We start from the raw sequence: 23,423 nt of genomic DNA on the forward strand, positions 1-23,423 counted from the left end.
AGACGCCTTATTAGGGGGAAGAAGAATTTTTCCAAAAATCCAACCCACGATATTTCTGAGAAACTGTTTTACTTTTCTGCCCCCTCAATATGCCATTGGTTTTATAGGAGCAATACATCATCAGATTCTGGTTTCTTAACGGTTCATTTAAGCTAACTAATTATTTTAGTAATTAAGATAAATAAATATGGGGGGGGGGGGGGAGTAAACAGATAAACGGATTTCTAACTGGCTATCAATATTTTTCCAATGATATCAACAGAAACATGGGCTATCAAAATGTAATACAATTACTAAAGGTCTGTTTATAAAAATGTATTCATTATTTTTCACATACTTTCACATAACAAATATATGCTAAATGTGAGAACATTTTATTTATTTATTTATTTATTTTTTACAAATTTAATAATATTAACAACTTGCCAGTAGCCATGCCATTTCGAGTCGGACATGACCAAAATAATAACTTGGTGGTCAGGAAGTGAGTCATATAAATTCAGTAACAGCTTAATTGTTCAAAAGTGTTTTGATTCACAGTAAAGGACCGACTCATGAGTGTCATTTGCTCGAGAATCGACAAAGCTTCTTGTGTTGTAGCCTATGTCTTTGATTCACTAAAAGAATCGGCTCATTAGAGTCATTCGTTAAACACTTGTCGCGCAGTGTCTCACGCAGTAAGACTCATTGGCGGTGTTGCGGTGCACGGTAGTACGGGAAACAGAGAGTATTTGACCACGGTTTTCCTTCTGCACCGGCGGAAAAAAGAAGATTCGAGAGCAGTCAATGGAACCGAGCGTCATTTAAATCATTTGGTTACGCTATTTGGTTTGAAAAATGGAACCGGTTCCTCGGTTCTCGGTTCAAATCCCAAGACCTGATATTTGCCTTCCTTATAGATGGAGAAGCCTGTAGCCTATTACATGCGCTCACGCTCGTCAAGTCTATCAGATAATGGGACGTAAAGATGGGGTACGACACCAGTTGCTCTCTTAAAAATAGGTAAGGATAGGTCTATGAGGTGAATGTTACGTTCAGATAGTATCCTATATCTATTTCTGATACGGTGAGTGATATTCACGACATAGGGTTGCTCATGAATTCATGTGTCTTGCGTTCATCTAAAAACATTTTCTGATGGATTTCTTGAGTGTGCCATTTTGGAATAAGGTAAGGGGTGTTGGCTTTGTTTGCTCATCATAGGATTACGATTTTGGAGACACTAGGGTGTTAAATCGTTTTTATGGCTCTCAGATTACAGTAAGACTGTTTAAAAACCATATTTACACTGCTTACGTTGTGAACAGGTCGCACTATTGTTTTTTCTCGAATGCCTGTGCTTTAACATTTCACCAGTGATATTTCTAAAGACTTACGTCACGGCAAATGCGCACGTGCCCGACGGAAATCGCCGCAAATGACTGAAGCTCGTCAATTCTGAGCTGACTTTCAACGAGGAAAGGGTTCATGGTGACGTTCGCTTTATTTCTTGCTTTTTTTCTCGGATGTTCTGCAGCCTCTCCTGCTGGAGAATGACCCCCCCTCAGCGCCTGTCGGAATGCCGTTTCTCTCCGCGTGCACAAGGGCCACGCGCCAGATGGCCACATCATAACCGACTGTGATACTTGATCCTATTGCACTAAAGCTGGACCCTAACTTTGCTGATCTGATGGTGAGTGATTTAAAGTACCTCATTTATATTTTTAATTACAAGTTAGGACAGTTCATGTTATAAGGTAAAACTTTGGTCTCTCTTCCTGTGTAATCCACAAAAAAAAAAAAAAAAAAAAAAAAAAAAAAAATCGGTGATGATATAAATCAGTTACTTTTCTGTGTAATACCAATGCCAGTAGGTTGAGAGTTTGGGCATTAGCACTGGGCATTAGCATTGATCTCCGAAGTGATATATGCAATTACCGAAATGCCTCACAATGGCATCGCACCATAGATTATCGTTGCGTTTTTCAATGGCAGAGAAAGAGGGTCAATATGTTGCAGTGCCAGACGCTTGCTAAACATCGCTGCACTGTTAAATGAACTTTATTCAGTTACGAGTAGTCGATGCCTTTGAATCTCTGAAAAAGGAAGAGATTGTGTAGAAGGGATTTAGTCAGAGGGTAACCGCACTGGTGGCTCTGGAAGCTGGAGAGCGCGTGCAATGAATATCAATTGTCATTGTCAGCTAATCATCACAAGGGGCTGTGGCGTGTCCATGGCCTTGGTTATTACTGAGGCAAAGGCGATTTTGCTTTGTTTTCCGATTACACTGTCTTTATCTATGACAGCACCAAAGTATACTCGCGGCTGAATGACGTGGATAGAGGTTTTAATTGTGTGCGTTATGACGTCTACATTGGCTGTATGACGCTTCTTCTTTTCAGATATCCGGCCAATCAGGTCACTGGTATCAGCCAACCAGGCAAAAGCATTTTTCCCCCTTTCCACCATACAGAAAAGACACGTAAGATCACAGCAGCACCATGGAGAGTGCCTTTAGCGCTTTATCTGTTTTAAGCACCAAGGACAGAGACCAGAACCAACTAGGCCTACAGTCAGTGACGGTGTTAGGAATTGCCTTGATCTAATAATTTAAGAACATAGATCTTAGCAAGGGCGTTGTTTCGCTTTGAAAACAGGGACATATTGCAAGGAGACAGAGGAAAAGATTAAGATAAGATTATATTCTTTGTAAACAAACAAGCTATTAAAACAGTGAATCACAGGACCTTGATCAGTGTCGATGCTGGGAAATGCCATTGTGTGGATGTACATCTGGTGTAATAGAGAAAATAACATCTATTCCTTTTTATCACAAGACTCATTTCGTATACTTTTCTCAGCACCTCAATGTTATATATGAAAGCATTCTGAGTGTTTTTTTTTTAAAACCATCCGCTTACCTGTCCTTAAACACAAGTTCACTACATTAAGTATTATTCCTCTCGCAAAGCTGATCAAAGGGTGGTCATGTTTGGCACAAAATGTAGTGTACTGATCAACGGATGTTATTTATTTTATTTTTTTTTATTTTTAAAGAATACCTATTTGCTTTTTTATGTTATGTTATCTGTACTGTGTAATATAGCTGTTTGTGCATATAAACAAAGCACAAAGTCTGTCCCAAAGGGAGTTAATTTTTCAATAGAAAACATCTTAAATGCCTCATTTGTAGTTCTTACATTATTTCCGTAACCTAGCTACATCATGTCCATCTACTGACAATTTTATAATTTATACTCACTGATTATGGTTTTTCAATAGACGAGTCAGAACAGACTGAGGCCGGTTGACCAATGTGAGCAGACTGGGCTTTTTGGAAGGCGAGCTTTAAAGAAAACTAAACTGAAACATACTGTTCAGAAAGTGGATGAAAACAGGTATTGCAGCATTTTTTTAAACATTTAATCAGGTAAACCAATTATAGTTGCCCCCTGATCAAAATTATGAACCTAAATAAGTTTAAATTAGAATTTTATTAAAGGGAATACCCCTTGAGATACATCTCATTTTCGAGGGGGACCCAAATAATATGACTATTTTAGGGCTTGAGTGTCCCTTTAATAATAATAATAATAAAAAAGTCAATTCAAGCTAGATTTGAAACTTTTGGTACTTAGGGCAAGACATATTAATCTTAAGTAGCTCATGAACAGATGTGGCTTTAGAGGAATTAAAAAGTCTCTACAGTGACACCAATAAGACCAATAAGTATCGAAACCATCAGCAGTTTGGACAAAATATTCAGTTCATGTTCAGGACTAGGGGTGTATTATTATTTTCAAATTTAATGCTTTATGAAAATATCAAAATATATACTTCATGTTTGTGTATTTAATAATAAATATACAAAGTACACACACATCATTTATATAAACAAAAATGTTTATTTTAGAATTGATAAATCACGATTAATTGTTTGACAGCACTAATAATAATACTACGAATCCCACCAATAAGAACAATATAAAACGCATTAAGGATTAACGAGCTGCTGGATTCATGAATATTAATCAGGTTATGTGCATTCACTCAAACTGATTTGCTGAAACCAAAACCATTATAGGTTAGCGCCAGTCAATGAGATTGTCATTTGCTCATTAGTTCCACCCACTACCAAAAAACCGTAGTATTTTGACAGGAAAAAAACAACAAAAAATATTGTTTACATAAAGCGCGTAAATTCTGAAAGGTATGTAAGACACTTTCCCTCTGTCTCTCTGTTTGTGTTTGAGAAAAAAGCAATGTGATGGTGAGTTGTGCACCTTCACACTAGTTTGCTGCACACAAAATACAGGTGTGCTGCCCATTCTTGGAGATGAACTGAAAAATCACAGATCGCTTGACTGAGAGAGAACTCTGAAGTGATCTGTCAGAGTGTTCTGTGAGTGAAAATATATTTCTGCTTATCTTATACTTAACCTCCATCTCACACACTGGCAAGTAAAATCTGAGAATTTATTAGCCAAACGCTAATATTAAACATCATTTAGTCACCCTGAGTGAAGATTTAGTCACATATGCAAGTGATTTACTACTACTAATAATAATAATAATAATATAGAGGGTTGAACATGCAACATTAGCAGTTTTTAATCTAAATTAGGTTGTATAATTTCGAAACTTGAAGTAAAATCAGAATGGTCTGAGTGACACTACATTAAAAATATCTGCATGAAAAAGAAACAGCAGATGAGCTGACCAAGATGCAAACTCTTCACTCTGCAAGCAGGTGGCTCTTCAACCATTTCCTTGGTTTCCGCTGTAAACAAAGCAGCGTTGCACTTACTGTATGAACTTTAATATGCATTATATAGAAGCAAGATGAAAAGAAAAAATACCATCTAAACTTTTCTAAAGACAGTAAGTTCCCCTCAGAAAGACATTCATATAAACTCCTACCCCTAATTGAATCGCGATTTGTTTAGCATCTCAACTCATTTGAATTGTCACATATATGAATTGATTTTCAACCAGCTCGCAGTTGATCGTTACATCCCTAGTCGGGACATTTATGATTTGGTTGCTGGGGCCATTTTCCTACCACCTCTACCATCTCAAGATACATCTGTAGATCTCAAAAGGCTTTTAAATGTAGTAAGCAACAAGTTGTTTCTTCTATTTATTCAAGGTCTTCTTTGTGTCTATTTAGTGCCTTAGCTTCTACGCTTTTTGTAATTAAGTGATTAGGATCACCCTGAAGATATTTAAGTATTAATAGATATAAATAAATAAACACACATTAAATATAGATTTTTTCATTAGCCGCCTTGTTGAGACTGTGGAGAGAAATAACACAAGTTAAATAGAAAACATAGATAGTGTGGATGAGCGGTCAGTTGTAAAGCATTGCCTGTGTACAAAAATATCTGAATGCTGCGAATGAATCAAGTTTTCCAGAGAGCCGTGGAAAAATACAAAGTATGTTCTCCCGAGTGCCACATTATCCATTAGACCTTGCAAAAGAGCTTTTTCAGATTACAGAGGACATGAAAGTGCAAGGGGTGTGCAGAGCAGCTCTTTTTAACCGCACACAAGTGCACACTTTCCACAAGAATTACAGTGAAGATCATAGCTCCCTACCACCAACATTGCAGAGGAAAACTTAATTGCATACTGAAGTCAGTTTAATTATAGATCACATGGTAATTCATTTTAGTTGTTTATGCAGAAGCAAAATCTTGAATATTAAACTTTTTTTTTTTGAAAGAATACAAAGATGATTATATAATGAGCCTTTTACTGCTGTTTGTTTTTTGCTGTGTAACAGAGAGTAAAAAGAGAGCATGTGTGCATGCTAGCCTGTAGGCCTTCTGGATGCACATGCACGTGACTTTTATATATTGCACAACGTATGTTTGCAACATTTGTGTGCATGTATGCAAGTGTGCATAGTTGCTATATGTTTATGAAGATATGCCTGCAACAAACCCAAGCAGTCATATTCTGTTGAAGAGATGAGTCTGTGCACTGGAGCAGACTGATTGACCAAGTTTTGTCTCCAAGATAAGCATGCTCACTGAGGCACAGAGAAGGAGAAGCCAAGAACACTCTTAAAGCTCAAGATGCATCAAAGACCTAAATATGGAGAAATCACACCATTTTTTAGAACATAATATTAATAGTTTTTATGAGATTGAATGGTTTTAGCTTTGTAGAACACTTCAAAGGCACGTGCGATAAGTGCGATCACCACGATCCAATCAAACAGATCAGATCGTCAGTCAATCAGAACACAGCAAATTTACAATTGGCAACATCAGCTTACTTGTCTATCTGGATAACCAGTTGGATCTGTCTTTCTCACACAATATTTAAATAAGTCTGAAGAGAATAACCTGGTGTAAAGCCAACCCGTGTGGGTTGGTGCCTCATTAAATGTCACTTTCCTCATATGACTACGATAAATGTGTCAGTCACATTGGCTCATGAATGGACGATGTACCTGAATCAATTTAAGGGGCAAAATCCTATGCTGTTTCGCTAATCGTATTGAATCCAAGCACAGCCTGTCTGAGTGAGAAAGCATGGTGTCTTAGTTACAGCAGCCAGTCCTTCCCCATTGTTTCAATGCTTCCATTTGCTTCAGAATTGGATCTGTCAGTTTTCATATGATCACCATCTCAAAACTCCCTAGAATTTGTATCCAAGTGGCACACATTTTAAAACAATATTTTAGAAGTCATGTTTTATCAGTTCTTTGCTTTTGCGTAGTATAGTTAGCTTTCTTTTTGCAAGTCTTTGATATTGTGATTGCATTTACACTTCTGGCATGGAATGTTACTACTGGAAGAAAGAGGGTCAGTGCGCAGAATGATAACAGGTCCTACTGAGCCAGTGATGATCCTCTTCCTCTCTGCATGCTCATTGGCTTAGACCTGAAATGGCATCTCTTTAGAGCTCACTTTTTATTCACTGAACTTTTTTCAACTTGCTTGCTAATTGGCAAAGACCTAAAGTTAGCAGGTCCATTCATATGATTCAATTAATTGAATCGGTAAATAAATGGATGGTCCAATGCTTATATCCTGAAAATGATTAGGTAGGTGTTAGACAGATAGAACGATTGATTGATACATATATTGATTGGATAAGACCAAGCTGGAAATGAGAAGTGACTTTAGCAGCTCCAGTCATGTTATTCAATCAATTATTTTATACATACTGGTAGATAGATACATATACTATAAACTACAGTTCAAACGTGTTTTAATAAATTAATAATTTCATTTAGCTAGGATGCATTAAATGTATTCATCTTTTTACTGTGTTTTGATTAAATAAATGCAATTCTTATGCTTGTAAGCATAAGAAGGTTAAAAAATCTTACCCCAAACTTGTCTGAAAAAAAAAAAAAAAACAGTTAACTGTGAGTCAAAGGGGTGGTTGGTCACAGAGCTTGAAGAGTGGGCACATTCTCATCAAACTGCTATGGATGGGTGAATGAGCAACTGAGTGAATGTGTATGCTAGTGTGTAATTGCCACAGATATCCACTGGAGTTTATTTTTACCCAACTCTAATGGAAGATTGTATTTTTGCCAGATATTTTGAGATTTCTTAAAAGTGAATCATTGGTTCACCTACAATAGCTTTGGTTGGCTCTGCTGATATCAAATAAAAATCCTAAAAGAGTAACAAATATTGCCTTTACGTAGGCCTATATACACTACAGAGTGAAATTCTGATAATTCCTGTAGTGAGGCGACACTGATAAGATCTGTATTTAGTACAAAGCACTGACTATAGTATACCCCAAAGCCTTAATAACCGTTTCATGGGCACACTGTTTGAAATTACTTCCTCTGCTTGGGGCACCAGAGGAGTTGATATTAATCAGCATTAACTTTCAGTGGAGCAGTGGTTTGATGTCTTAAGCATTAAAGGTATGGTATCTTCAGTGTTGGGCAAGTTACTTTTAAAAAGTAATTAGTTACAGTTACTAGTTACTTCTTCCAAAAAGTAACTAAATTAGTAACTCAGTTACAAATTTTTAAAGTAACTAGTTACTTAAGAAAGTAACTATTGCGTTACTTTCAAGTAAAATTAAATTTTAAATGCTCAAACGTGACCCCACCTCTACCCCTCTTTAAAGGAACTTAAAATACATGTGCATGTTCAATTATTTATGATAAATCTGAATATTATAATGAAATGGACACTTAATACAATACATTATTAACAGAAACTTGAAACATTGTACACACATCTAAAAAAAAGTTGCTGTGGGACAAAGTGACACTAGCCTCCAATCAAATGGCATGTATGTAGATATTATGTTTATATAGTGGATCAATGCAAATAACACGATAGATTTTTGGGAACTTTTGATATTTCCTTTCATTGTTTCTTTAATTTCTTGAAGGAAAAAGTAATGTATATACTTCTATTTAGAGAAGGCTACTTTTGGATTATTTGGGCTCGTCGCCATACCTGTCTCTCGTTGACTGACTGGCTTGTGTTGTTCGTTGTGTGTCCTGTCCTGTCCGATGATGGGTCGTTCGCGAATGAGCGTTAGTGATGATGGATCGACTCGTTCGCGAATGAGCTTTTGATGAGTCGTTCGCGATTCGCGAATGAGCCGACTCTAAGAGCCGGCTTTTTTAGTTGAACTTCGGGAGCTGGCTCGCATATCTGAAGAGCCAACTCTATTTTTTCAAATTTAGCCTATAGAAATTAAATAATTATGTAATAAAAATTGAAATATTATAGTCAAAGTCATTTAAAGAGCCGTTTGTGAGCCAAAGAGCCGGCTCTTTTCAGTGAGCTGAGTCAAAAGAGCCGAATTCCCATCACTACTATGCGTGCTTTCGAAAACCCGCCCAACTCTACCTCTGATTGGCTTACAATGAAATTTTACTCTACCTCAGCCAATCGTCAGCATTTATGCGCTTGTCTCGTGCTCTGCCCACTAACCAAGGAAGAACAGTAAAAAAAAGTATTTGCCTCTCGCTCAGAGATCTAGTTGGTCTGATGAAAAAAAAAAAAAACAGCTTTATCATCAGTTATAGTAACGCGCCGCATTTTTTGGCAGTAACGGTAACGGCGTTATTAAAATGAGAAGAGTAATCAATTAGATTACTCGTTACTGGAAAAAGTAATGCCGTTAGTAACGCCGTTATTTATAACGCCGTTATTCCCATCACTGGGTATCTTTGATGAAGAACTGAGGTCAAAGGATCAATAATGTGTCGCTGAGTGATATTTTATGGGAAACTGATTAATGGGCAGCAATTGTGCTGATCTCACCTTGGATTGAAGCAGACATGCACTCTGGGAAGACAAAAAAGTGCAAAAAACACTGCAAGGCTAAATCTCTTTAACTGGCTAAATTCAGGATTTTAGGGATATGTTTACTTTTTGTTTAATGATAATTTCAACATGTATGTTGCTTTTTCGTTTATATGTTAGCTACCATTTACATTTCAAATGGCCAACCTTGTACATAATAGCATTGTACTGATTTTTTTTCATGATATTGAAAGAAATGTTAAATGAAGTCTGCATATTTGTCACACATTTAAAGATGGAGACTAAGCGAAATAGGCTGCTGTAATTAGGAGCATAGAGCATATTCAGTCTGTTGGAGTGTAAAGACATGCATGTACATCTGTGTTGCTGCTTTCCAGAGTGGAAGGAGCCCTTCAGGCACACAACAAAGGGGCTCTTCGGGCTGGGTGATAAAATAGACAAACTAAAAGAGATTGATGCGTATGGGGGTGTAGTCTTTGACTCATAGGGACAGCGCTCCCTTCTTGTATTGTTTCTCTTTCTTCCTGTCTCTTCCTCCAACATGCTCCTTTTCTTTTATTTAGACAGATAAAACTGTCTTAATGGTCAGTTTCTTAAATCCAACAGCTTTATTCATGTTGTGCATCTATACTGCCACACATTCTTTACCAATAAGAGACTGCAAATGTTAGAAGCTGAGATAGACACTAACAGTATATGCATTAATAAATTCATAAAGAAGCAAATAAGCAGACTGATGCTATTAGGCTAAGGCATATATGCAATAAAGGCTGGTGTGTTTTTATAATTTGACATGTTCTTTTATTTCTCATGATTTTATTGACAGGATTTAAAGAGGGTGCTGTCCTTTCCTCCATATCCAGGGGATTATTTGCACCCAGTGGTGTACGCCTGCACTGCAGTGATGCTGCTCTGCCTACTGATTTCTATCATGACATACATTGTACACCACAGGTATGTGTTTTATTGCAATTAAGCTGCAGTAGTAGCATAAATTATTAAATACAGCATAGATCTGAAAAGTCGTTAGTCATTTATGCTCATCAAGGCTGTTTTATATTAGTAAATATTTTAAATAATGTTACAATTTAAAATAACTGCTGTTTGTTTGACTATATTTTAAGTATTGAATGTATTCCTGTGATGGCAAAGCTGAATTTTTTCAGCAGCCATTAATCCAGTCTTCAGTGGCACATTATCTTTCATAAATCATTCTACTATTCTAATTTAGTGCTCAAAGTATTATTTATTCTAAATGACAAAATAAGTTGTGCATCTTAATATTTCTGTGGAAACTGCAATACATTTTTATTTCATGATTATTTAATGAATTCACAGAACAGCAATTTGAAATAGGTTATTTATTTTTAAATCTTACTATCCCATGACATTAGTGTTGTCTGACAGATGCATAAATATTCTTTTTATTTATTTGAAAATAGAATTCTGTAGAAAAACAAGAATTCCAATAAAGGTAGGATGCTTATTAGAAGACTTTGGTTACCAGACAATGGTGTTTTTGTGTGGAATGTGTGTATAAACTCAAAAACTTCACGTAAGACACAGTGTGAAAATCATTGCTTTGGTATAAATGGATACATTAAGAAACCTAATTTCAAGCTTAAATGAGTTTGAAATGAATAAACATCAGCTGATAAATATCTATAGGCATCATAGATATTTGCATAATATAATATATTTGTTTTGGTCCAGTGTATTTTTGCAGCCGAATTTCAGCAATGAAATTGAGTGTTAATGTGTAATTAAATCTTGTAAAATATATATATATATATATATATTCCATGCTGCCTTTTTGCACTGTTAAACGGTTTGCTTCAGGCAAAAATTGTTTACAGTTTTCCTCTACTCACAACATGCCATTTGTAGCACCAATACTAACACTGGAAGGTCACAGTAGGGAATGTTTTTGGGACAGACTGCCACCATAGTGCTGTGATCCTGAGTCAGACCGCCAATATTTATAGTATCATCACCCCTGACTGTCACAGATATTTCCAGTGAGTAATGTTTGCTCTGTGAAGAAGGGGCCACTTCTAACCTTAGAGGGACAGTGCCAAATTTAGTGAGCCGCTCTACTTCGAGACACTTTGCAGACGGGTGAAAAAGATTCTTTAGTCATAGCATTGTGCTTCAAAGGCAGTTACTTGTTCCCTTCAGTAGTTAGCTGTTGATGTATTACTCATGGCGCAACTGTCTCTTCATCTGATATGAGTGTGTGCATGTGTCTCTGCAGCATAATCCGAATCACTAGGAAAGGATGGCACATGCTCCTCAACTTCCTCTTTCACACTGCCATGACGTTTGGGGTGTTTGCAGGAGGCATCAACCAGATCAAGTACCCTGTGATCTGTCAAGTGGTAAGTCTCCCAGTTCTCTACCCTGTTTCTTTGGCCTGAGTGAACCACATTATTCATGCCTTGCATGTGTGGCTCTCAGCTCAGAGTTACTAGCATATGGCCTCTTTGACTCCCGAATTGGCATGGTCGCCATTTACTAAGGCACAGAGGGCTTTGTTTGGCACGGCTGCCCAGTGTTGAGAGGCTAATGCACTGGGGTTCTAGTATTACTATGGCCTTTCAAAGTGTAGCTACTTATTCTTCATCACAGATAATTTCCAGCCTGGATCAGTGAGTTAGATTAATTGGATTATGTTTATAGCTGCACGCTTATTTAACATGTTTTAGTTAATGACAGCAGTTGATTCACTGTCCGTGATGCTTTAGGATTAAAAGCATCATATTTATGATTGAAGCCATAATGAGCATAAATTTGAGACGCGGCCTAAACACAGTATATATACACCGGGGTGGTGAAGGTAAAATACTGTATGGTGTACACCTCGCTTTTCAGAATAATGAGCTTTGTAAAAGACTCGAACCAACGACCTGGTAACTAGTCCGGTTCTCTAACCATTAGGCCACAGCTGCCCCCACAACTGCAATTACGAAGTACAAAATGTAGTGTTTCATTGCTAGATGATGTCTAATGAAGGCATGTGCCAGGTGAAGACAGAGAGCAAATGATGAGAAATATGCCATCATTTGGCCAACTGATTGGGACAATAATGTATTTTACCACTGCCATGCATTACTTCCCCAGTTGTGTAGCCAGAGATGGACTAACAGTTAGATACAGAGGAGGGCTTGTGGCCAAATTATGCCGATTTGACACAAATTGTTTCCATAGCTGTGCTAATTGTGTGTGTGTGTGTGTGTGACAATGACTGTATTTTATCGATAAATGTAGATGCTTTATTTTGTTGTGCAGTACAGTGCCCTTTCAAAACAAGCAGGCATGGGCCCATGCCCAAGTGGTGGGCATCAGATGGAGGGAAGCACGAGTCATACCATGACAAAAGCAGCTAAATTAGATCTAAATCAGAACATTTTGTTGAACTTTTGTGATAAAATGTTCTCATTATGTCACAAAATATGTATAATGATTAATGTAAAAAGAAACATTTGCAACTGAAATGAAAGCACACTTTAATCTTTGTTAGTTTGAGAATTTGTGGTATATACCATATGCATTCCAGTGCTGTTTTCTGTAAAATAAAAAAACCCTGAAATACAAGATACACTACTGTTGAAGGGTTTGGGGTCAGTCGGATTTTTATTTTCAAAGAAATCAATACTTTTATTGTACAAGGATGCATTTAACCCTTTAACTTTTGTGTGGATGTAGCAATCTGTAATAGTCTTGTACTGCTACTAGGTTTTTATTGTTTTTGGGGTCAATGTGTTTTGATGAGTGTAAATGTTTGCCGTGAGAAAAGATTAAGTTGATTTTGAGACCTGTATGAAGTATTTTGCCCTAACTGCAGTGTCAAGCTGGAAATGACAACAGTGTATGAGTTATATGTGTGTGTGTGTGTGTGTGTGTGTATTAAAAACACCTGTCTGGTTTCTGATTATATGGTTTCTCATTATATTTTCATGTGATAGTTTGTCCTAACATTTATTTATAGAGTGTTTACATTTTCCTAGATATATATATATATATATATATATATATATATATATATATATATATATATATATATATATATATATATATATATATATATATATACAGTATGTATGTATGTATGTGTATATATATATATATATATATATATATATATATATATATATATATATATATATATATATAAATCATGTTCACTTTTTATACATGTACAGTTTTTGAAAAAGCATGACAGTAATACACAGCATATAATTTACATTTAGTGCCCATATAAACGTCATATATATCCTATATGAATGAATGGATGTGTCGATTGATTGGATGCAGTATGCGCATTGGAGCAAAGAGGACAACAGTATGACCTCACTTTCTGAGGAGGATTACCTTAAACCCCCCCTCAGTGCATCCTTCCTCAAGCAGACACACACACGCTGCTGCTTTAGTTTTCTGTGCCAGTCTGCTTTCTATGAGTGAGCTTTCAGTGTTTAATGTTTCGTCTTGTTCGTTGACAGGTTGGCATTATCTTGCACTACTCCTCCCTCTCTAGCATGCTATGGCTGCTCTTCACTGCCAGGAATATTTGCAAGGAGGTGTCCAAGGCTCCACCCATACCTCAGGACAGGGACCCCCCCAACCAACCACGCCCTAAAACCACTATCTTCAGGTACAAAGCACAAAGATTATGAATTTACTAAAGGTTGAGAATTCTGATTCAATAGTGGTTCTTATTCAATACAGAGTTAATTTTTTATTAAAGAGATAAGTTGGTAGGTACAATATATATATACACTACCATTCAAATGTTTGGGATCAGTAAGATTCTTTTCTTTGTTATTCAAAGTCTTTTGTGCTTGCCAAAGCTGTATTTATTAATCAAAAGTACAGTAAAACAGAAACATTGTATATATATTTTTTTTTTAATTGACCCCAAACATTTCATAGTAGTGTAATATTTTTATTTTAATTGGTATGGAGTGTATTTGCTGTTTGGAAAAAGATCTCACATCTCCAGACAAAATAAAATTGGTTTTACCCTCATCTTGTCAGGTTTTATCTGGTCAGTGGTGGGATCCCTCTAATTATAGTGGGCGTTACGGCTGCTGTTAGCTTGGATAACTACGGTAGCAGAGATGACGCCCCTTAGTAAGTATCATATTTACTGGTAGTGCCCAATTAGATGTCCGTTGTAATATGTGTCTGATTCCCGGAGATGTATCTTAATTTGTGCCATAGTAACCATGAGATTCTGTATTTAGATCTAGAGTGGTATCGACACTGTCAGTTTAATCATTGTCTCTCTCTCTGTTGCAGCTGTTGGATGGCCTGGGAGCCCAGTCTTGGGGGCTTTTATGGTCCCACTGCCTTCTTGGTCTTGGTAATGTGCATCTACTTTCTATGGATATTTGTGCAGCTAAAGCGGCACCCTGAGCGCAAGTATGAGCTCAAGGCCATGACCGAAGAACAACAGCGTCTAGCTGTAGCTGAAATCGGCCATTGCCACGCTGTCAGCGGAGAACCTGGTGAGCACGGCGATCACACAGGCTGCACAGCCATCACAGCCTCCATGCTGGCCAATGAACACTCTTTCAAAGCTCAGCTGAGGGCCACCGCCTTTACTCTCTTCCTCTTCCTGGCCACCTGGGTTTTCGGAGCATTGGCCGTATCACAGGGCCATTTTCTAGACATGATCTTCAGCTGCTTATACGGAGCGTTTTCAGTCACATTGGGGCTTTTTCTGCTGATTCAGCACTGTGCAAAACGTGACGACGTGTGGCATCGGTGGTGGGCCTGTTGCCCCAACAAACCAAAGTTGGAGGTCAACGGAGAACCGGCGGGGAACGCTGCTCCTCCTACTCAAAGTCACAGCCATACACCATCCCACGGGCAGAACCAAATCCACTGCCAGGTCGACTCGTCCTGCCTGGGTAAACCTTTGCTTTCTCCGCACCTACATTCCCCTTTGCCACACTGCAAATTGGATACTCTGCCCTCCACCCAGAACCACATGAGCACCTGCTGTGCCACCCTTCACAGCCCCTCTTCCTTAATCGGGAGCACGACTCGCCCACAGTCCCTCCCTGATGAACTGCCCCGGCCAACCCTTCCCCTGCAAAGCTGCCTGAAGGACAGGTCTAAGACTCGTTCCTTCAACCGACCTCGGCCCTGCCTCAGGGACTATTCTTATCACATGACCTCCAGTAGCATGGACGGCAGTGTGCATAGCTCCCACCTGGACAGCCCCCACAGCGTGCACCTGGACAACCCTCTCACCTGCCACACGTCCCACTTGGACACTCAACTCTCTTGTCACAGCCCCCACCCAGACAACCAGCTGCGCTGCCCCAGTCCCAGTCCTCACTTTGAGAGTTTGGCTTCGCACGGTCTTCACGATAGCTTTTCCTGCCACAGCGCACTCTTGGACAGTCAGCTCTCGTGCCACAGACACATGTGCTGTGCTAAAGCAGACCCATTCTCGAGCATATGCTGCCATAAAGCTGACCCATTTGTCAGCCCTTGCCAGGCGGAGGATCCTGACAAGGGTCCGCTGGTGTACAGTTGTGCAAAAATGGCAGATAAAGAGGACGAAACCATGCTGCATTTGGATACAACCCCTCCGAAGGCCACTCTGTTGAGCTCCCAGGCCACGCTTAGCAGGAAAGGCACCCTCAGCCGGAGAGGGACACTGAGTCGGAATAGTAGTCAGCATGAGGACTACGTACTTACCTCTGATTCCACAGGTAACATTAGGACTGGACCTTGGAAAAACGAGACAACCGTGTAGGCCTGTGAATGATGTGCTAACCTGTTTCTCTCACCTGAACTAAACTACTGTGTAGTCCCAGGGCTGTTACCCAAAGGCCCTCTCTTCTTTGAGCTAAGCTACTGTGTAGTCCCTCTGCTGTGACTTCCCCTTTCTCACCTGCCTCATATACCTTCTCTTCCCCTTTAAAGAGATTTGAACCTCTGGTTACCTCTTCTCAGACTTCATCTCATGTCTCATCCCAGCGCTATTTGGTTTGTACCCTTGCCATTTTGATATGGCAGCAAAGATCACGACATACATTTTAATTTGGAAGATTTTTAATAATCAAACTGATTTTTGTACATGTGTTTTGGGGTATGGTAACATAATGTGAAATTATGTCGTTGTGGATGTGTGAGTGTATGTGTGTGTGTATGTGTGTGTGTGTTTAGTAGGTGAGAAAGTACTGAGTGCATGTGTTTGTGTCTATTTGCATGTGACAACATGCTTGTGTGTATATAGATAGCAAAATTTCTATTTGTGCAAGAAAAGTTCTCTGTTCTAGAGCCAAAATCTCCCACATTTGTGTTTAGCCTTCTAACAAAAAAATGCTAAATGGATCGCCAAGTGTGAAAACATCAGCACTTAATTAGATTTTTACTTTAAAAGGAAAACTGTGAATTACCACTAATGAAATTCAAGATTAATCAATGAACATATGAGTTACAGTATAGGTGCCAAACTGTTTAATAATTAAAATGCAACTGAAATCTACCTGAAAGTGCAAAGTAGTTTGTGATTATGTGGATAATGGTGAGTGGTTGTCACAACGAAGCTGTCATTTTTTTTTCATCTCCAGACATAAAAGCAGCAAACAAATAGGCTCCCTGTGTTTCCATGGTGACAAATCATGAAGAGAGGTGCCCAGTCAGAATGCATTTGAACTGCACATGTGATGTATGCACATACAGTATTTAATTACTGGCAAAGATGCGCAGATCAGTTCAAGTCAATGGCCTTACAGAACGTATCAGTTTTGCATTGATCAAAAGTCTTGTGTTGCACTAAAGCATTAAAGCATGCACACCATAATGTAGGAAGCAATCATTTACATACCTAACGAGCTACATATAGCTACATATATTCATGTGATCGACAGGAACGTGTCTTTGCTTATTGTAAACACTCATGGTTATTTATTCTGAGGCAAAAAATAAATAAATGGAGGGCTTCACTTTCTACATTAGAAGAAAGGTTTCTCATTAACAGTTTATATCACTGTGCCAACTCACCTTGCTCACAAAAATGGTATGATTTAACTTGATGGAACCTCATCTGTCAAACAAGCAGTGAGTAAATGAAAACAAAAAGGGGAAAAAATCTGTCTATGCCAACTCATATTGTAAATAATTAGGCACGTTGATTCAAAAAGAGGAAATCAAGAATAAAATGGAATCTGAACACTAAATAACATAAGTTCAATGAAACATGAGGGCAAATAACCAGAATTTTGATTCAAGAAATGTATCAAATTTACACAACATTCTTGCTTTAATTGAACCTAATATGTGATTTATTTATTAAACTCTATTTATTCTTCATTTAATTTTTTTTGAATCAGCAAACCCGATTTACAATATATAAATTGGCGCAGATGCAACTTTCTTTTTTTAAACTTAATATATGATTTAGTGTGCATATTCTATTTGATTCATAATTTAAATGGAGATAAACACTTGATAACACATGAAATCTGCCAATTGCTACATATATCTATTTTAATTTTTAAAGGGTAATATAATTTTTTAAGTACCAAGTGATCGTATTTGTCTTATTTTTTTCTTAATAATATGTGCCATTATTTAATCAGAATGCCAACTGAAGAGTAATGTGAAACATTTGCAAGATTCCTTTTTTATAGTGGGTTTCTTTGTGAGCTCAGGGATCATGTTGCATTTACAACTACACAAGATAGAAATTTGCATGAAATCAATATTGGCTATTGACCCCAGAGTGTTTTACCATTAAATTATATAAACATATTAATTTAAATTGCCTTTCACCAGCCAGCCCATGCTTTCTTCAGATGTGTAGCACATGGAGACTATTAGGCATTGTCTTGATTCTATGGAGGAAATGAAATTTGTCTAGCAGCCTGATTTACCATGTGTGTGCTTTATCTTCACCCACACAACCCACCTGTCATTTATAACAAATTCATGAACTGCAGTCATTTTTTGGTCAGTACATGTGATATGTGCTCTGACCTGACCCAAAGTCCGTTTTTTCTTTTTTTTTTTACATTTGTCACAATTTTCAATAAATGTTTTTTATCACCTGATGCTGTGGTCCTGTTCTTTTGCTGCTAAGAGGCTTCAAAGTAGCAAGGGAAATTCAATGCATAATGCCCAAAGTTGCCTGATTGCTTCCCTAACTAGATCTATTTCTCATTCCGTCCATTCGCAATGTTGTTTGAAGGCCAGTGTGCTTTGTCAAAATCATCCCTGAATTCAGCAGGAAGAATAGGCATCACCTTCACCTTGAGTTGGGCGTGTACTTATTGTGCCTGTGTCTCAGCTCTTGCTGACAGTCCTCAGAGCTGCAGGGCCTGGACGATTGTTTATTCATAAGTCCTCCCTGTTCTGCAGCTGATCCCTGCTCACGCATTCTGTTGTCAAGGACTCTGACATCATCTCGGAACTGTAGGAGACCAAGAGATGATGAAGAACAGCCAGCATGTTTTTACTCAAACTGTATAGGAGTTTTTAGCCTCCCAGCTAAATGGCTGTGTGAGGTTACCACTGGTACATGCTTGGAAACATTTCAATGTTTTATACTAAATATTTGCTGCAATACTTAGTTGCCCATAAGGTTTCTTGAGGTTGTGACTAGTAGACTTCTCAAAACAGAGAGAAAAAAAAAACATGTATGTAACTGAAGAGGCCTTAAGTCTACTTAAAATGTGTAAGAATTAAAATCAAGAAGAAGAGGAAAATAATTAAGGGGCAAACGTAGGTCATTCGTTAAAGCTAAATGGGATTTAAGCAATGTCGCATTCACCCCGTAACCCATCAGGTGTTGTTAAAATGATATTAATCAGACGCAGTGTCTCATTCCCTTCTCAGGGAACCATGGTTACATAACCTGAGACATTCCCTTTGAAGGGAACTTTGAACAGCGTCCTCTAGGGGGTGCTATGGGGAATGGTATACCCACACCACCATGCTGAGGGGAGTGCATGAGAAGCACAAAGGTGGGCACTAAGTATCAACTCTACTCAAGCTTAAGGGAGTTGCCCCTGGGATGGTTTGGCAGGTGTCAGTGACATTATTCCCTTCGACCAAAGGCCTGAGCTACATACCCCAGAATCTTGCCTGTTAGGGGCAGGACCTCCTCAACCCAGGGTAGAGCTCAAAGGCTTGGAATCAAAAGAAGATTTTTTTTTTTAAGGGGATATGTCCAAACGCCTTGAAGTAACTAGGTCTTGGTCTGTCACCCAGGGGCTACGATTTGTTCTGCATAAGCTCACTGAAGGAACTGTCTAAACAGACCCTTGGTAGCTACACCCTCACCAACTCAAAGAAAGGGCACAAAGCTGCAGCGCGTAACCCTTACCATACAGGATTTTAGAAAGAATGCAAAATGCCTGATGTGCATCATCACAGCGTGGATTTTAGAAAGTGCACAGAGACTTAGCATGCACATTTACCATAACATGGATTTTAGGGATGCTAAAATATCTAAGGGGTCATGAAGGCTGTTTACTAGACAGGCCTAGAAACCATATGTGACAGTGGCACTCTGAGGGAGCAGACCCTAGAACACATAGAGTGCACATAGATGGAAATGGCACAACCCATAGAATAATCCGTCATATGAAGAGTCACCAACTCATCATCATGGTCACAAAAATGGTCTGGTTAGCAGTAAGTTACCTAGCTGAAGGAGCATAGCACCCAGCTCTCAGCCGAGAGGGGGATACAGATGCTCACCCTACAGCGTGCTCATAGATAATCGTGAATGGTAAACATACTGCAAGCTTAAACATAAATGCAGCATATCAGGGAGGCAGATGAAGGGGCCTAGTAGCCTGATGTTGCTGGTTCAAGGAGCTCTGGGAAACGGAGAACTCAGCCCTCAAAGTGAGAGGAGAACTCAGAATTCTCAGAGAGGGGTAACATGGCGACCCTCAGGAATGAGGGGAGCACTGGTAAAAGGTGAGTAGTGGCGGATCCTGAACTATGGTGAGCAGATAGCTACCCCTCCTTTTTCGAAAAGAGAGACAAGATCAGAGCTAAGTTTTTTTCATGGAAAAATGCTCACAGTGGACACAGATCGCTCCCTCAAGGTCATTGTGTGTGTGTTCTCTTTGCCCCAAACAAACGATGCAAAGATCATCTGGGTCATCAGGTGTCAAATAGAAAGGTCACAGATCCCCACTTTTTCTTAAACATCTTGTTAATGCATGCCATGACAATAATAGAAAAATATTGTTCTTACCACCAGAATGCCTACTTCAAACAAAATAGTCACTGAAGATGAAGAAGAGAATGACGTGTTCTTCCGGTGCCCCTTTATACTGTGGTTGCACCGGTAGTCACGTCATAGGCTGTTGTCAGCCAATGTGGTCCGTTGTTCTGAATTTGAATGAACGCTTCAGACCCCATAGTGCCCCCTGTAGGACGCAGTTTGAAGTTCCCTCGATAGGGAACTGCAGGGACACTACTCCTCACTTCCATCTGCTGGTGGATTTCAAACCCTCAGATTACAGACTTGACTGGTTCAGATCAGATAGTTTTTGTGTCATCTGATGGGTTTGATCACCCTGCATTTTTTACTAAATCTTTGATTCTGCGTTTTTGTCACTTCTCGCTGGAGTTTATGCTTCACCTATGGCCAACATCATCTGCTGATGCCTCTCTCTCGTTAACATGAATATGACAGTTAGCAGAAGCTATAGAGATTACGGTTTATGAAGTTTTAAACAATGAAAGACATTTCTTACACAAACGCTTTGATTCACTTCAGAAGGCATTTTTTAATTCCAAGAGCCATGAGGAGCACCTTTTTTGATAGATATCTGCACTTTATTTTGCTTCAAAAGCTTGACCACTACTGCCATTATAAAGCCAGGAAGAGTTTAGCCCTTTTTAAACGCTGATTGTATTTATTTGAAAGAAGAAACTTATATACACCTAGGATGGCTTGAGGGTGAGTAAGTCATAGGGTAATTTACATTTTAAAATTTTTGAGTGAACTATCCCTTTAACTATCCCAATTTAAAAGATCTGATGAAAACTTGAATGCAAAGCCCAAACTCAAATCCCATTGGTTCTCAACACTTCGGTAGAGCAGCCATCATACTAAAAGACCCATCCCACCCTGGACATCAGATGTTTGAGCGGCTGCCCTCTGGTAGACATTTCAGGTCTATCACATCATGGACAAACAGACTCGAAAACAGTTTCTACCCCAGAGCCATTCATGAAATGAACACTGCCAAACATTATATTACTTATTTAGTTTCAAAGGGTGGTGTGACTTTATTTTGTGCCTTATATAGAAGCAGGCATACGCCTACTTCCTGATGTTCTGATATGGTTTGAGTGGTAATGGACAGAACGCACAACAACTTAAATCAGATGACATACTATCTGAGAGAGTGGGAGGTGGAGGAAGCAGTGAAAATGAGGTACCGAAGAGGAAGGAGGATAAATAGATCCATAGACGGGAAGGCACAGGACAGGAATAGAACAGCGTGGTGAGCTGGATACGTGGACAGGTGTCTTATAATAGCTTCCTTTGCTTAAAATTCAAGGATGGTTCTTTTTTCAGCGAATCTTGGCCATATGATGTCAAACATCGGGAAAGATATATCTAAATATGTGTTGGGTATACATACATAGAGAGAGAGAGAAAGACAAGTACATTTTTAATTAAAAATTTACCCCCAGGCAAGTTTGGGCAGAAAACCCAGAGTGACTTGTTGCTGGTATTTAATAATAATAATATAATAATAATTAGATGTCAAACACCACATATATATATATATATATATATATATATATATATATATATATATATATATATATATATATATATATATATATATATATATATATATAAACAATGTAAAAAAATGGTGACTGTTTAATAATAGCTTAATCTGTGCTGTCGTCTTCTTTTTCCTTCGATTTCTCATATTTGCGTGTTAATGCTTCATTTCTCATGGAATGGGCTGCCTTCCCTCCTTCCTGCAGGCTACTTCATGGCCTGAACCACTTCAATGACAGGAAGTCAGAGGCAGTCTGCAGACAGCTCTTGTACAAGCCTGACCTATTTAAATTCTGTGAAAGCAGGCGGAGCTGTCTCTCACTTTCCTGTTCAGTGAGGGTCCACGGATTTTCTATCAATCAGTTGATCCCAAACTAATCAGTCAGTCACAGATCTGGGATCTGTTTGAGTGTGAGCGTCATGCGATCCACTCATGAGGCTATAAGCTCCACTACATCAACGCCCCATTTATGCATCACAAATATCCTCATAGTGACAAAGGATAATGACTCACGGCAAATCATAGCCTGGGTAGAGATTTTGCCCTCATTATCATGACAGAGCCTTCATGAGAATGAAGGTGAAAGCTGAACCAAGGTCTGGTAAATTAGAGCGTGTATGGGACAGCATCTAAAATAGGATAATAAATACATTCATTTGGAGTGTCATGTACTGTTAAACTTTAGATTATCTTGTTTCATTTGATACATAACACCCACACTAGCATAACTCTTAACAAAATAGACCAGTTTCATTGGAATATATGAAAATGGCCAGAAATATTTTTGGAATAATACGAAACCCTATTTTATTAGAAGAGAAATGAGGAGACCCCTTCTTATTCTCATTTTTTCTACTATCATTATATATATTTAACTGATACATGCCTTGCTTAAAAACTTGTACATTTCTTTTTATCAATGCCATTCGATATGTATATTTTATTCAAGTTTATTTAATTTTTTTTTAGTTTAGTGTTACTAAACCGTGGCTAACAAATATGAGAATGTCAAAGTGAATCTTCAACACTAAATGATGCAATAAAAGATAACTTTGCAGTTAATAGCTGCTGGGAGTGATTTTGTAAGAGATGTATGAATTGTATTTCCATACAGTAGCTCACAGGCTGGCATAAGGCTTTCTGAAAGGGTTCATCATTCAAGGGTTCATTGATAAACATATATTTGCTCTATTGTGAATTCCTTAGAAGTTTAGCTGACCCCACAGAAATGTTGATAGACTTCTTGCTAGAGGAAAAATGCCCCCGTGTTTGCATCATACTGTTGAATACTAATAAGTCAATATTACGCCGAATGTGCCAGTAAAACACCCTTGGCATGACATTATAAAGACTGCTATTTTACTAACCTAATGCAATACTGCCATCTAGA

The 23,423-nt window shown here is 38.4% G+C and overlaps 1 protein-coding gene across 1 annotated transcript; it reads left to right on the plus strand.

The window, feature by feature from the left end:
* The first annotated feature begins 673 nt into the window (after positions 1 to 673).
* LOC113072896 (adhesion G protein-coupled receptor A1-like) lies at positions 674 to 18,029 on the plus strand. The gene is made up of 7 exons (XM_026245794.1): positions 674 to 1,002; positions 1,517 to 1,672; positions 10,075 to 10,202; positions 11,503 to 11,626; positions 13,748 to 13,899; positions 14,283 to 14,378; positions 14,547 to 18,029. Exons 2-7 carry the CDS (start codon positions 1,670 to 1,672, stop codon positions 16,015 to 16,017), a joined length of 1,974 nt encoding a protein of 657 aa, XP_026101579.1. The 5' UTR covers positions 674 to 1,002; positions 1,517 to 1,669; the 3' UTR covers positions 16,018 to 18,029.
* Positions 18,030 to 23,423: the final 5,394 nt, after the last annotated feature.

Source organism: Carassius auratus, unplaced genomic scaffold, assembly GCF_003368295.1.
Source record: "Carassius auratus strain Wakin unplaced genomic scaffold, ASM336829v1 scaf_tig00010876, whole genome shotgun sequence".
Lineage (NCBI taxonomy): Eukaryota > Metazoa > Chordata > Actinopteri > Cypriniformes > Cyprinidae > Carassius > Carassius auratus.